Source organism: Lagopus leucura, unplaced genomic scaffold, assembly GCF_019238085.1.
Source record: "Lagopus leucura isolate 7727_CA_CO unplaced genomic scaffold, USGS_WTPT01 Super-Scaffold_1, whole genome shotgun sequence".
In the NCBI taxonomy this organism is placed as follows: Eukaryota; Metazoa; Chordata; class Aves; order Galliformes; family Phasianidae; genus Lagopus; species Lagopus leucura.
This window is the reverse complement of record NW_024962250.1, coordinates 22308609-22319089: the sequence shown is the minus strand read 5'-3', so window position 1 is coordinate 22319089 and position 10481 is coordinate 22308609. Positions and strand designations below refer to the sequence as shown.

Here is a 10481-nt window from a genome sequence, read left to right as displayed (position 1 = left end):
AGAAGGTGACAAGGCAGAAGGATGCAAACCAGGGTACTTTGGATTTCTTTTATAATTGTGATTCAAATCCTGGCAGCTTGAATTGTGCAATTGTAATGGTGCAGAAGGCTCAGGTCTCATGTTCTTTCCAAGCTTTGTCCATCCCCAACATGTACATGGTTCCTTCGTATGGACTGTGTGTGAGAGTTGTGGTAGCTGAAAAGCAGGGGTGGGTGATGCTGGTAGACAGGGGCTGTGTATGTGTATGGGTGTAAACTGACTGTAGAGAGAGATATTGTCCATGTGTGTCCCCCACTTCTGTCACTTTTGCATGTATCTGTGTTTACCTCTCCTTCCCCATCTCCTGGCTTGGCTAATTGCAGAGCTTGGTGGGACAAGGCCTTTCTCTGTCATGCCTCGAGTGCAAAAGAGCTGTAAGATATCGATGAGGTTCAACTAACAGCAATAACAAAGAAGGACAAGAACATGGAATGGGAAGCCAAGGGATGCCAGGGGAGGGCTACAGGAATTGAAATTCCGCACAAAATGATGGAAATCTCCTACAAGGTCATTGGGGGCTGCTGAGAGGTGCACTGCCTGTGCTTCAGCCCTGATGCCAAGTTTTATTACATACTCAGACCTTACAGGAGCACCCTGCTAATGACAGGTGTGTGCATGAGAGCAGATGAGAAAAACACAGCATCTTCCCAGCTGGAAAACTGATTTGGCAAACAAGCTCCACAGCCAAAAGCTAATGATAGCAGGAGGATTAGCAAAGCTTTCTAAGGATCACAGCTTTTTGTGGCTGTTAATTTGCTGCATAAATTGTGACCACTTCTAAGCAAGCTCCTGTTATTTCCAGCTGTTTACCCTCCCCCTCTCTTACCCCTTTTGCCTTGTGCTGGCTGTGCACCTGTCAAAGTCTATCTGGGACAGCAGTGGGTGGCTCTGCTCTGCAGCTGCCTGGTGCCATTGTTGGCCCCTGCCTGGGGGCTGCAGGCTGTTCCACCAGGCAAAGGATGCTCCAACACACCAAGCTCCCATTGGTCTCCTTTGCATCAAAACCACCATTGCCTGCAGCCTGACTTGGGGTAGCAGGGTGAGCTTGGCTCTCAGGAAAACAGCAAAAAGTCACTCTGCTCCTGGAATCAGAAGTTACTGCTCATACAACATGCATTTATCCATCAGATGAGGTCTCTGTGTTACTGGGCCTTGCTCCAAAACTCTTACAGAAATCTTACAGGAATAGGAGGTGAAACAGGACGAATTACTGCCCTAGCTCTGCAGGAGAGGAAAGGGAGCACCAGAACTGGAGATGCTGTCTGAGACCACAGTCTGCAGCAGTTTCAGGTTGTTTTTTTGCCTGCTGCTCTACACACACCACTTCTCAGCCTGGTGAGTTGTCCCAACCCAGTTTGGCAGCTTTGTGTGTGGCTCAGCCACACCACTTCCCTGACACCCAATGTGCAGTGGAGTGGAGCAGTCTGGGGCACAAGGTCCGGCCTTTGTCTGAAACACAGCAAAGTTGGTTGTGATGATAGTCCTTGGGCCTTGACTTAAACCTGAGCCTTTGGAGATGGAAAGAACACCCTTCCAGGCAGAAATCAAGCATTCTAGCCTGCAATGGGACATCGCTGTAGCAACACAGTGGATGGGCCCCCATGTTCACAACTGGGAAAGGAATTTCTTGCCCTCCTTCCCCTGCCAGGCAGCATCCAGCTGCCCTGCAGAAATGCCGGAGATGAGCCCAGCTGGCAGGGCCTGGCCCCTGCTTTGTTGAAGGTATGTCAGCTATTCTCCTAACCCAGCATGGGGCCTCGCAGTAGGGACCACAGCCCTGCCTTGCCAGGCCCCACACAAGGTCCCCCAGGTGGTCTGATCCCCAGCAGCACACCCTACTCCAGCAGACCCTGCTGGGCTGTCCTGCAGGCACTGGCTCTGGGAGCTGAGCAGCATTTGTGGGACCACCATAGGGCCTCTGATGTGGCAGGAGAAAGGCCTTTGCACCTGGAGTGGTGGATCACAGATAATGGATTTGTATGGGACCTCCTAAAATCACATAGCTCTGCCATGGGGACGTGGGTAAATCATCTCTCACCAGTGGGCCCTCTCTCCTGGTCTTAAAACTCTCCAGAGATGGAGAGGTCGCTGTATTCCTCAGATTTACTGTTCTCACATTTTCCTAGCAGCCAACCTAAATCCTTTAGGTTTTAAGCCTGGTGCATCTTATCTGCAGTGGTCACAGAGAGCATATTATTTCCTTATTTGCTCCTACTTCTCACATATTTGCAGACTTTTATCACTGCAATCCCTCTTCCCCTGCCTCGCTCCTCTATCTTCTCATCTCCAGACTAAACAAATGCTGTCTGTCAGGTTTTCCTCAGAAGCTGCACTCATTCTTGTTGCCCACCGCTGGATTTTCTCCATGTAAGCCACGTCTGTCTTGATATGTGCAAGCTCAGAACAAAGCTGTGGAGCTGGAGCTATCTTAATGCTCTATGGAAAGATTTCTTCACAGAGCCCACAGACCTGCTTGGGCAGCTTTTTTTCCTCTTCTGTCATTATTGAAATTTATTTTCATTTGAGAATTCACCATAACCCACCTGTCTTAAATGTCTTTCACAAATGTGTTCCAAGCCTGTCATTTCCCCGTGTATGCGTGTTACTGGTTGTTCCTGCCCCAGTGCAAAGCTTTGCAATTCAATAAGGTCAAATGTGCATGTGTTTTCTCCTGAATTGCTTTTCAATTTTGTCAAGAATATTTTAAACTCTAAACTTTAACATCTATCTCTGATGTCTCATTGCTGTGAAAAATTCACTGCTTACTTACGTTTTCTGGTTGTTTCACTATTGTTTTTTGTTGTTGGATTTTTTTTTTCATTCACAAGCCTTTCCCTCTTAGCTTGTGTCATTTGAGATTCTTGAAGACCGTCTTGGCACAGGAATATGAAGTTGCTTTTCTTTCTCATCTTACATACCTCTCCCTCCCCAAATAGCTGAGGGTCTGCAAACTGTGTCCAGATCTCCTAATGCTTCCAAGCAAAGCAAAGGTCTGGGGCACCTCATTAGCATCTGTATGGCTGCACCAGATGTCACCTTTAGATGGACAGGTGGATGCTTTGCTGAGAACAGGCAGACTTTGACCAGCATGAAGTAAAGTGAGGCTCCACAGCAGTACTGTAAGGCATTGCCACTACTATGCCCCATCACAGTAAGTATATCCTGATACCTTTTGTCTCTTGGCCTAAGTGCTAGCTCCGAGCCTGGCGTTTTAGCACCAACTTTCCTTCAGGAGTGGATGAATTTCATGCACTATGTTGTGAAGAGCAGCCCCAGCCTGGCTAACTGTCCTGTGGGGGTTGCCAGCACGAGGCGCATGGAGCCAGCTGGGGCAGCACTGGCATAACTTATGGCTGCCAGTTCTGCTGGATGACAAGCCCTCAGGCAGCCTTTGAGCGAAACCCAGAGCCTGAGAGCCTCTTGCTCACAGGCTGCTGGCTGAGGCCAAAGCGTGTCCTATTAAGAGTAGCAGCAGGATGCCCAAAGTTTGTGATGAAAGGAAGGCAATTAAAATTCCACTTCAGCTGCCTTCCTGTTCCACTTCCTAGTTTTCCAGCAGCAGGTGATTAGCTCAGCCTGTCTTCTGCGGCCCTTGCTCAGCTGTGCCAGTGAGGCTACACAGACAGCAGCACTGCTGCCACAGCGTGGTCAGCGGGCCAAGCATTGCCAGTACAGCGCAGTTCAGGTATTGGCTTGGTTCAAGTTAACTCAGAATGAGCTTATCTTCCATCTTCAAAAAATTTGGCTCTTCTCTTATCAAAGCTCTCATCTTATCTGGGCTAGTATGTTCACAGAGGTTTCACATTTCCCATGTTTCAGTCCAGGATTGTCTAAAAACAAACACATGCTGTGCAGTAACATCAGTGCATGTATACAATGTCAGCCTCCTGCATCCTGCAAGACACTTACAGTAGCTCACCCATGCACATGAATCCCAGGGAAATACTTCCAGCACCTTTCTCAGCCAGATGGCCTTGAAGGGTACAGTGAGGGAACATGGATGCAGGGAAGTCTTACCCTATGTACAAGTGGTTGGTCCTTCCTACAACTTCCTTTTCAGTCATATAAAATTCCTACCACACTCTTGATATTCCTAAGCACTAAACCATAAATAATCACTTCAGGATAATGCGAGAAAAAGTCACCCGACTGATCATCTCCTTTTTCCTGAGACCTGGTTATGCACTTCAGAAGACACTACCAGCAGAAGAGAACAAGCCAGCAGTTTTCTCTTCCTCCCCCACAGAAGCAACAGCTGAAGTGGGGTCAGCCAAAAGAATTGCACCTTGTTTATTTTAGGGGAATAAATCCACCCCCACTGAGACACTAAGTTTGTTTTGGCCTGAAGCTCTTGGAAGTAGCTGACCCTTGCTGGAACCATCTTTTAGGTGGGAGTTTCCCCAGCAGTGGTCTGCTGATTTTCTTGGACATTGGGTGATTAAATGATTGGCATTCCCATAGTAGAGGCTGGTGTAAGTACATGAAAGGATTATGTAAAGAGAGGGATATGCAAGGGAGGAGAGGCATGGCTTTAACAGGATCTTAGATCCCTTCAAAAATGGCAAGGGTTTGAAACATTTATTAGTAGATCAAAAGCAGAAAGAAAACAAGCAGCTGCTCAAACTAAAAACTGCACCAAGCTCATGCCCTCCGTGCATCCAGAAATGAGAAGTAAATCACATTGGGATCAACAATCCTCATTGATCAGTGTATTTCCAGACGGATCCCTCCCTCAGTCTGGCCACTAAACCTTTGAACTTAAGCCCATCTGAGGACACAAGTACGCGGTGTTTTTTTTAAGTTAGGTTTATTTAGCAATAGAAGTATGTACATGTAAGAGAATCCCCTGCAGCATGAGACATGCATGAAGCAGTGAGGGACTGAAAGTGGTGCTGCTCAATGGCTTTCCTCATCACCTATCATCCCACTCTACCCAGCAGCAGGGCCAAGATTAGAAAGGGAGAGGTGAGAAATGTATCAGTCCACGTGGCAGAGTCTTCAGGCAGCTCTTTCCAACAACCATTATTAAAACAAGCGGGCACCATAGCCAAATGTCTGTTTAATGCCCTCAAAGTAGTAGCGCTGCCAGCCTTGCTTTGTTCTCTCCTCCTCACTGGCAGGAATTCCCTTGCCTTCCAAGCACACCTCTGTCTCACCACCTTTGTCAGTGAAATTCAAGGTAATTGTTGCAAAGTGCCCTAGAGGAAACAAAACAAACCTGTCAGCAAGTGCAGTACAATACAGAATATCCTGAGGAGCTTCTTCTCTCACAGAGCACCACTTTAAAAAGACTTCTCAGGATCCTTCCAAGAAGGATCTATTTATGATTGCTGCAGGCCCTCCTTACAAAGACAGGTTGGAGACAGTTCTGTTTTCATGGGGTTCAAAGCAGCCACAGCCAACCAAGCTGAAACTGCTACTTCATCATTCCTAATCCCTAGCTGCTGCCTTGGGGTAGCTCATGACTGTGACTTGACTGTGTAGGACATGAGCCTGGCTAAGACACCCTGGTGATTCCCCAGAGTGAAGTGTGGCAAGCAAGGCTGAAATTCTTCAAACACAAGCTAGAGCTGTAATACCATAAGCCAATTTGGACAACTTACCAGCTGGCCAAGACTTAAATCTCCATTTCATAACAAGTTGCTTCTCAGGGACCTTAAAAACAAAGAGAGACTGAGAATAATTTCCCCCCCTTCTGCCCCCCCAAATTCTGCAGTCTAATTTAAAACAACTATAACTGTGCTTGATGTGAAGTCTTTAAGAGTCCCCTGAAAACACCACAGCCTGATTTTAAGTGGCCTTTTCTTTCCACTCATCTTCTAGGCAAGGCTGAAGCAGATAAGGAATTTAGCCCCACAAAGAATAAAATGATAGGAGGAGTAAAGATGAAAAGGGTCACTTACTACAATTAACACTTTTCCCACCCTCAACAAATAATTAAAATCGCACAAACACAGGACAGATGCAGGACTAGATAACAGCTTTTTTCCCCAGACCCAAGTCCTGTACACAGATCCATGCTATAAGAAGCCCTTCAGTAGGCACAGCAATTAACTACCGGGTAACAGGTAGGGATTTGTGATTCGCAAATTGAAGGACTATTGAAAAATTGCTTTTTCAAAAACAAAAGCTGCCCCAAAGCAAGAAGCAGCTGCATTAATGAGTACTTACTAGGTCAACAAACTCTCCTGTGACACTGCCATCCAGCAACTGAAACTTGCCTCCTTTATCAGCCTCCAGGGCTGCGTGTGCGTGGGTGAAAGCTTGGACCATCTGAAAAGAATTCAGGAAGAGACGTGGGTTACTTGACATTATCTGCTTGCAAAATTATTGCCTAATACCTCCCATCTAGCTACAAAACTTTTGGAAGAGGAGGCAAGAATAAGTTCTTCACCAAGGAAAGACAAAAACATTGCCCTGGCCAGAAAAGCAAGGCTACAGCTGATAAAGCAGCATTTTACTTACCAAGGGAAAAGAACCCCTAGCTTTCACTGAGAGTTCTATGCACTTGTTCTCTAAACTACAATTTCATTAACTTTGTTGAGTTCCTTAGACAAACCTTTACTTTATTCTTAAAAGCAGGGGAACTGAAAACTAAGATTCTGAATAACGATACAAAGCTACTATGTATTTTACATAACAGTATGTAAAGGAGAGGAATCTGTTCCATAATTAGGGTTTGATAATACCTAAACTTAAAAGTAAAAAGCAAACAAAAAAAATAATCCAAAAGCACGCAAATGTAAATCCCAAGAGATCTGGTCACATGCAGTAAGGGATACACCTACAGATAGGTGCTGACAGCTGTCTGGAACTGGCTTCTGGATGGCATTAATCCATTCTTGTCAACTGTGTGAAGAAATGCACACACGAGCTTTAAGCAACTGTTCTGCAGACCAGCTTTCTTATTCCATTCTCATGGTTTATGAGTGTCCAACAAAACGCCTTAAAAAGCTTCTTAGGAACAACCTCCTATGTGCAGCAAAGAGCAGTTCTCAGAACAAGCCTGGAGTTACCTCTTGAGTAACGAACACTCGGTAGAGCTCCTCAGGAGATGTTAAGAACGTGTCCTTCAAGCTGATCTTACACGTAGGGATCTTGACTCCTATGGACTTGGACTGTGCTGTGGCAGTACTGCTGCTAGCAGTCGTCTAGCAAAACAACAAACAAAACTGGAACACACCCGCATTTTTTTTCTCCAAAACCTCAACAAGCAGTCATGTATCCAAGGAAAAAACAAAGGCCTTGGGAAAAGATGCAATACTTTGAGTACAAAAGGCAGATTCATTAATCTGCTTGAATAAGAAATATCATGTTCCACAAATAGCAAAAGGCCTGCACTATAGACTGCTGGTCAGTAAGTACACATCCCATGAGCAGAAGCTGCTCTTGTAAGCCCCGGTATCCAGTACACCGCGCACGCTGTCAGAGTTCCAAATGCACACTTGCAGTTTTATTTACCTTGCTGTCTTTTGCTTTAGGTGCCACTTGAGGTGCTGCTTCCATATGTTCACCATTCACTGTAGGCAATATCATGCCCTGGGTGAATTCTGGAAAGACAGAAATGTGCTCGTGAAACTAATAAAAGATCAAGCAAGCCTTTTATCTGTTCTCTGGAACACACAGCTGAAAAGGCCTTCCTGGTTTCTGCCCTGCTTTTGCTAGCACCCACATCTTGAAACCAATTAAAAGAAGTAAAAATAAATAAGAAGGAAAAAGGTCTCACATTGCACCCACTACTCCCTACCAAAGGGTATAACAAAACCTGTCCACAGTAACAGTTAGGAGCTTCCTTCCTGTATCTAGCCCAAACATACACCATCTTACACTTGTTACTTTCGCATCATGGTTTGCCTTGCACTGACATTTTTTTCTCTCTCAGTCTTCAATACAAATAGCAACCAGATTTCAAATACTTCTATCTTGATCTAAATCAATCTTACTTTTCCATTCCTTTACAGACCAGACTGTCTGTCCCTTTCTCAGATCACCGTAGTACAGAATCAAGTTACTTCCAACTCCATCTTCAATTTACTGTCTTATGCAACAAGGTAACAAACCCTTGGATCCAGGGGAGGTCCTACCAGTGCCCTGCCCAGCAGTACTTGCGCAGCTCCACTAGAAGTTGCAAGCCTCTTTTGTCATCATGTTTGCTTTTTATATAGCTCTATCACTTCTGCCTTTACCAATTATAGAACAGTTGGCTCACTCCTTCCTCTTCATCTGTTCACATTGGCACAATTCCATCATATATCAGAACGTTATTAGAAATTGTATAATCTTGCACGCTGCAGTTTTATTTCCCACCAACTATTCTTTATTCCAGCCCACAAGATCATATGAATCTTTTTGAACTGCATTCTCATCTTCTTCTATGTGACCTCACCTTCCAACTTGCACACAAACTTAACACCCAAGGATACTGAAACGTGAGCCAAGAACAGCAACCAGCAGTGGTTTGAACAGAACTTGAATGACAAATGCCTGTGGCATAATACAGTAAAACAGATATCACAGGAACTCTTCACACTTGCACCCCATACTAGAGTGCACAGCTGAACTCAACCAAAGCACACTTCTGGAATCAGCTTATAATGCAAAAAAAGGTTTTGTTCCAGATGCTGAGACAGCTCACTCACTGACAACAGCAAAATCTACAGAGCATTTTCAGGTTGTCAGTTGCTCTCGCACCCAAATAGCATTAGCTGTCTTTAGCAGTGTAGCAAAAGAGAAAAGGCCATCTTGAAGGGAGAGAGCAAGATGAAGGCCAGATTCTACCACATGTAGTAGGTGATATTCTACACTGGTGGGGTAACAAACACATCTTCCTGACTTTGTTTTCCTCTACCATTGAGCTTCAGTACACAAAGGAAAGCCATGACACACTGTTGTTGGATTACCACTCAAGACAGCATTTCTGGATTGTGCTACAGTGCCCAGAGATAGCAGCAGTACTTGCCAACTGCTAACTACTTCCAAGAGACAGAAAGATAACTGTTGTTGCACAGACAACTTCCTGAGTAGACAGGGTGAGGAACCCCTACTCCCTCCTCTCTTCACATTCAACACTAACCCACACAGGTCTTATAACACCTCTTCTTCTGACATACCTGTTTTGAGAGTGCTAATGTAAGTTTTTATTGCATCTCTGATTTTTTTTGCACCTTCTTGCTTCATCAGGGTCTTCAAGTTAGTGTCAGGCTCATCTTTAGCAAGGCTGACAAGGATCTAAACAGGAAGGATAGGTGCTAGTTAACAAACTGATGCCCACACAATTCTTTTAGTGCTTGATACAACATCACAGAGGGACTTTAGCCATGCCTTCACATGCAGCAGCACAGCTTTGAAGTCTTTCACTTCACCTACGTCAGCCTACGTTCACATGCACATCTACCTAAGAACTTTCATATCCTATGGGTCCCGTACAACTAGAAGACTGAAATTCATCAGACAGAGACTGCTGAAGTTATGTTGTATCTTTGATGTTCAGAGTTTCTACAGAAAAGAGATACTCGTGTTCTCTGGATTCCCCCTAAACCAGAGGGGCACCCAGCAGTACCGGCCCGCTGCTGGACTTACCTCCACTTCATCAACGTCATTCTCATCTGAGAGATTAGGAATCTCCACGTAACCTTTGTATTTCACTCCTGTGGTCGAGGTGCCTGCAACGATAATGGTTTTCTTCAGATTAACACTTCCTACTCCACCCGTTCTACACACAGCCTCGTACAGCATCACAGCACAGCATTTCGGAAGCATCCGTCATCTCACACTCGAACCGGCCTCGAAATAACGGCAGCTGCCGCCACTCACCCGTCCAGGCCAGCTTGATGGCCCACTCGTAGAAGAAGATGAGCTTTCCCTTGCGGTTGTTGATGGAGGCCTCCCCGTCCAGCTTGCTCACTTCGGTCACCTCGCAGGCCCCCTCCTCGCCCTCCACCCTGACGGGCAGGAGGAGGGCCTTCAGCCGCTCCGTGGACCAGTTGGACGCGTCCCGCTCCGTCCTAAGAGAACAACGGCCGCCGTGACTCCCCGTGCCGGGCCCCGACCGCCCCCCCTGCCCTCCCAGCCCCGCGGCCGTCCCGGCGCGGCCGCTCACCAGTGCCAGTTGTTGACGTTGGTGGCGTCCGCCCGCTGCTCCACGATCCAGCGCGGGTCGCCCTCCCCCCACGTGGCCATCGGGACCGCCGCCGCCGCTCCGACCGCCCGTGGAAACTGCTAGAACCGCCGGCCCCGCGCCACCTCCCGGCTTCCGGCACCGGCACGGTCCCTTCCGGCGCTTCCCCCGCCCCCCCGCCCAAGTTTCTCCGTTCCGCCGGGCGCTCCGGCCCGGACCCGCGGCTCCCGAAGCCGCCCCCGCGGTCGCACCGAGTCCCGCCGTCACGGAGCGGCCGCCAACAAAGGCCCCGACCCCGCGCCGCCACGCGTTGAGAGCCGGGAGT

The 10481-nt window shown here is 47.0% G+C and overlaps 1 protein-coding gene across 1 annotated transcript; it reads right to left on the bottom strand.

Moving 5' to 3' along the window:
* Positions 1-4821: 4821 nt before the first annotated feature.
* On the bottom strand, positions 4822-10263 carry AHSA1 (activator of HSP90 ATPase activity 1). Its single transcript, XM_042863628.1, has 9 exons — positions 10139-10263; positions 9853-10043; positions 9619-9701; positions 9150-9267; positions 7501-7589; positions 7056-7190; positions 6211-6312; positions 5643-5694; positions 4822-5237 (listed from the first exon to the last, which is right to left on the bottom strand). Exons 1-9 carry the CDS (start codon positions 10216-10218, stop codon positions 5065-5067), a joined length of 1023 nt encoding a protein of 340 aa, XP_042719562.1. The 5' UTR covers positions 10219-10263; the 3' UTR covers positions 4822-5064.
* Positions 10264-10481: the final 218 nt, after the last annotated feature.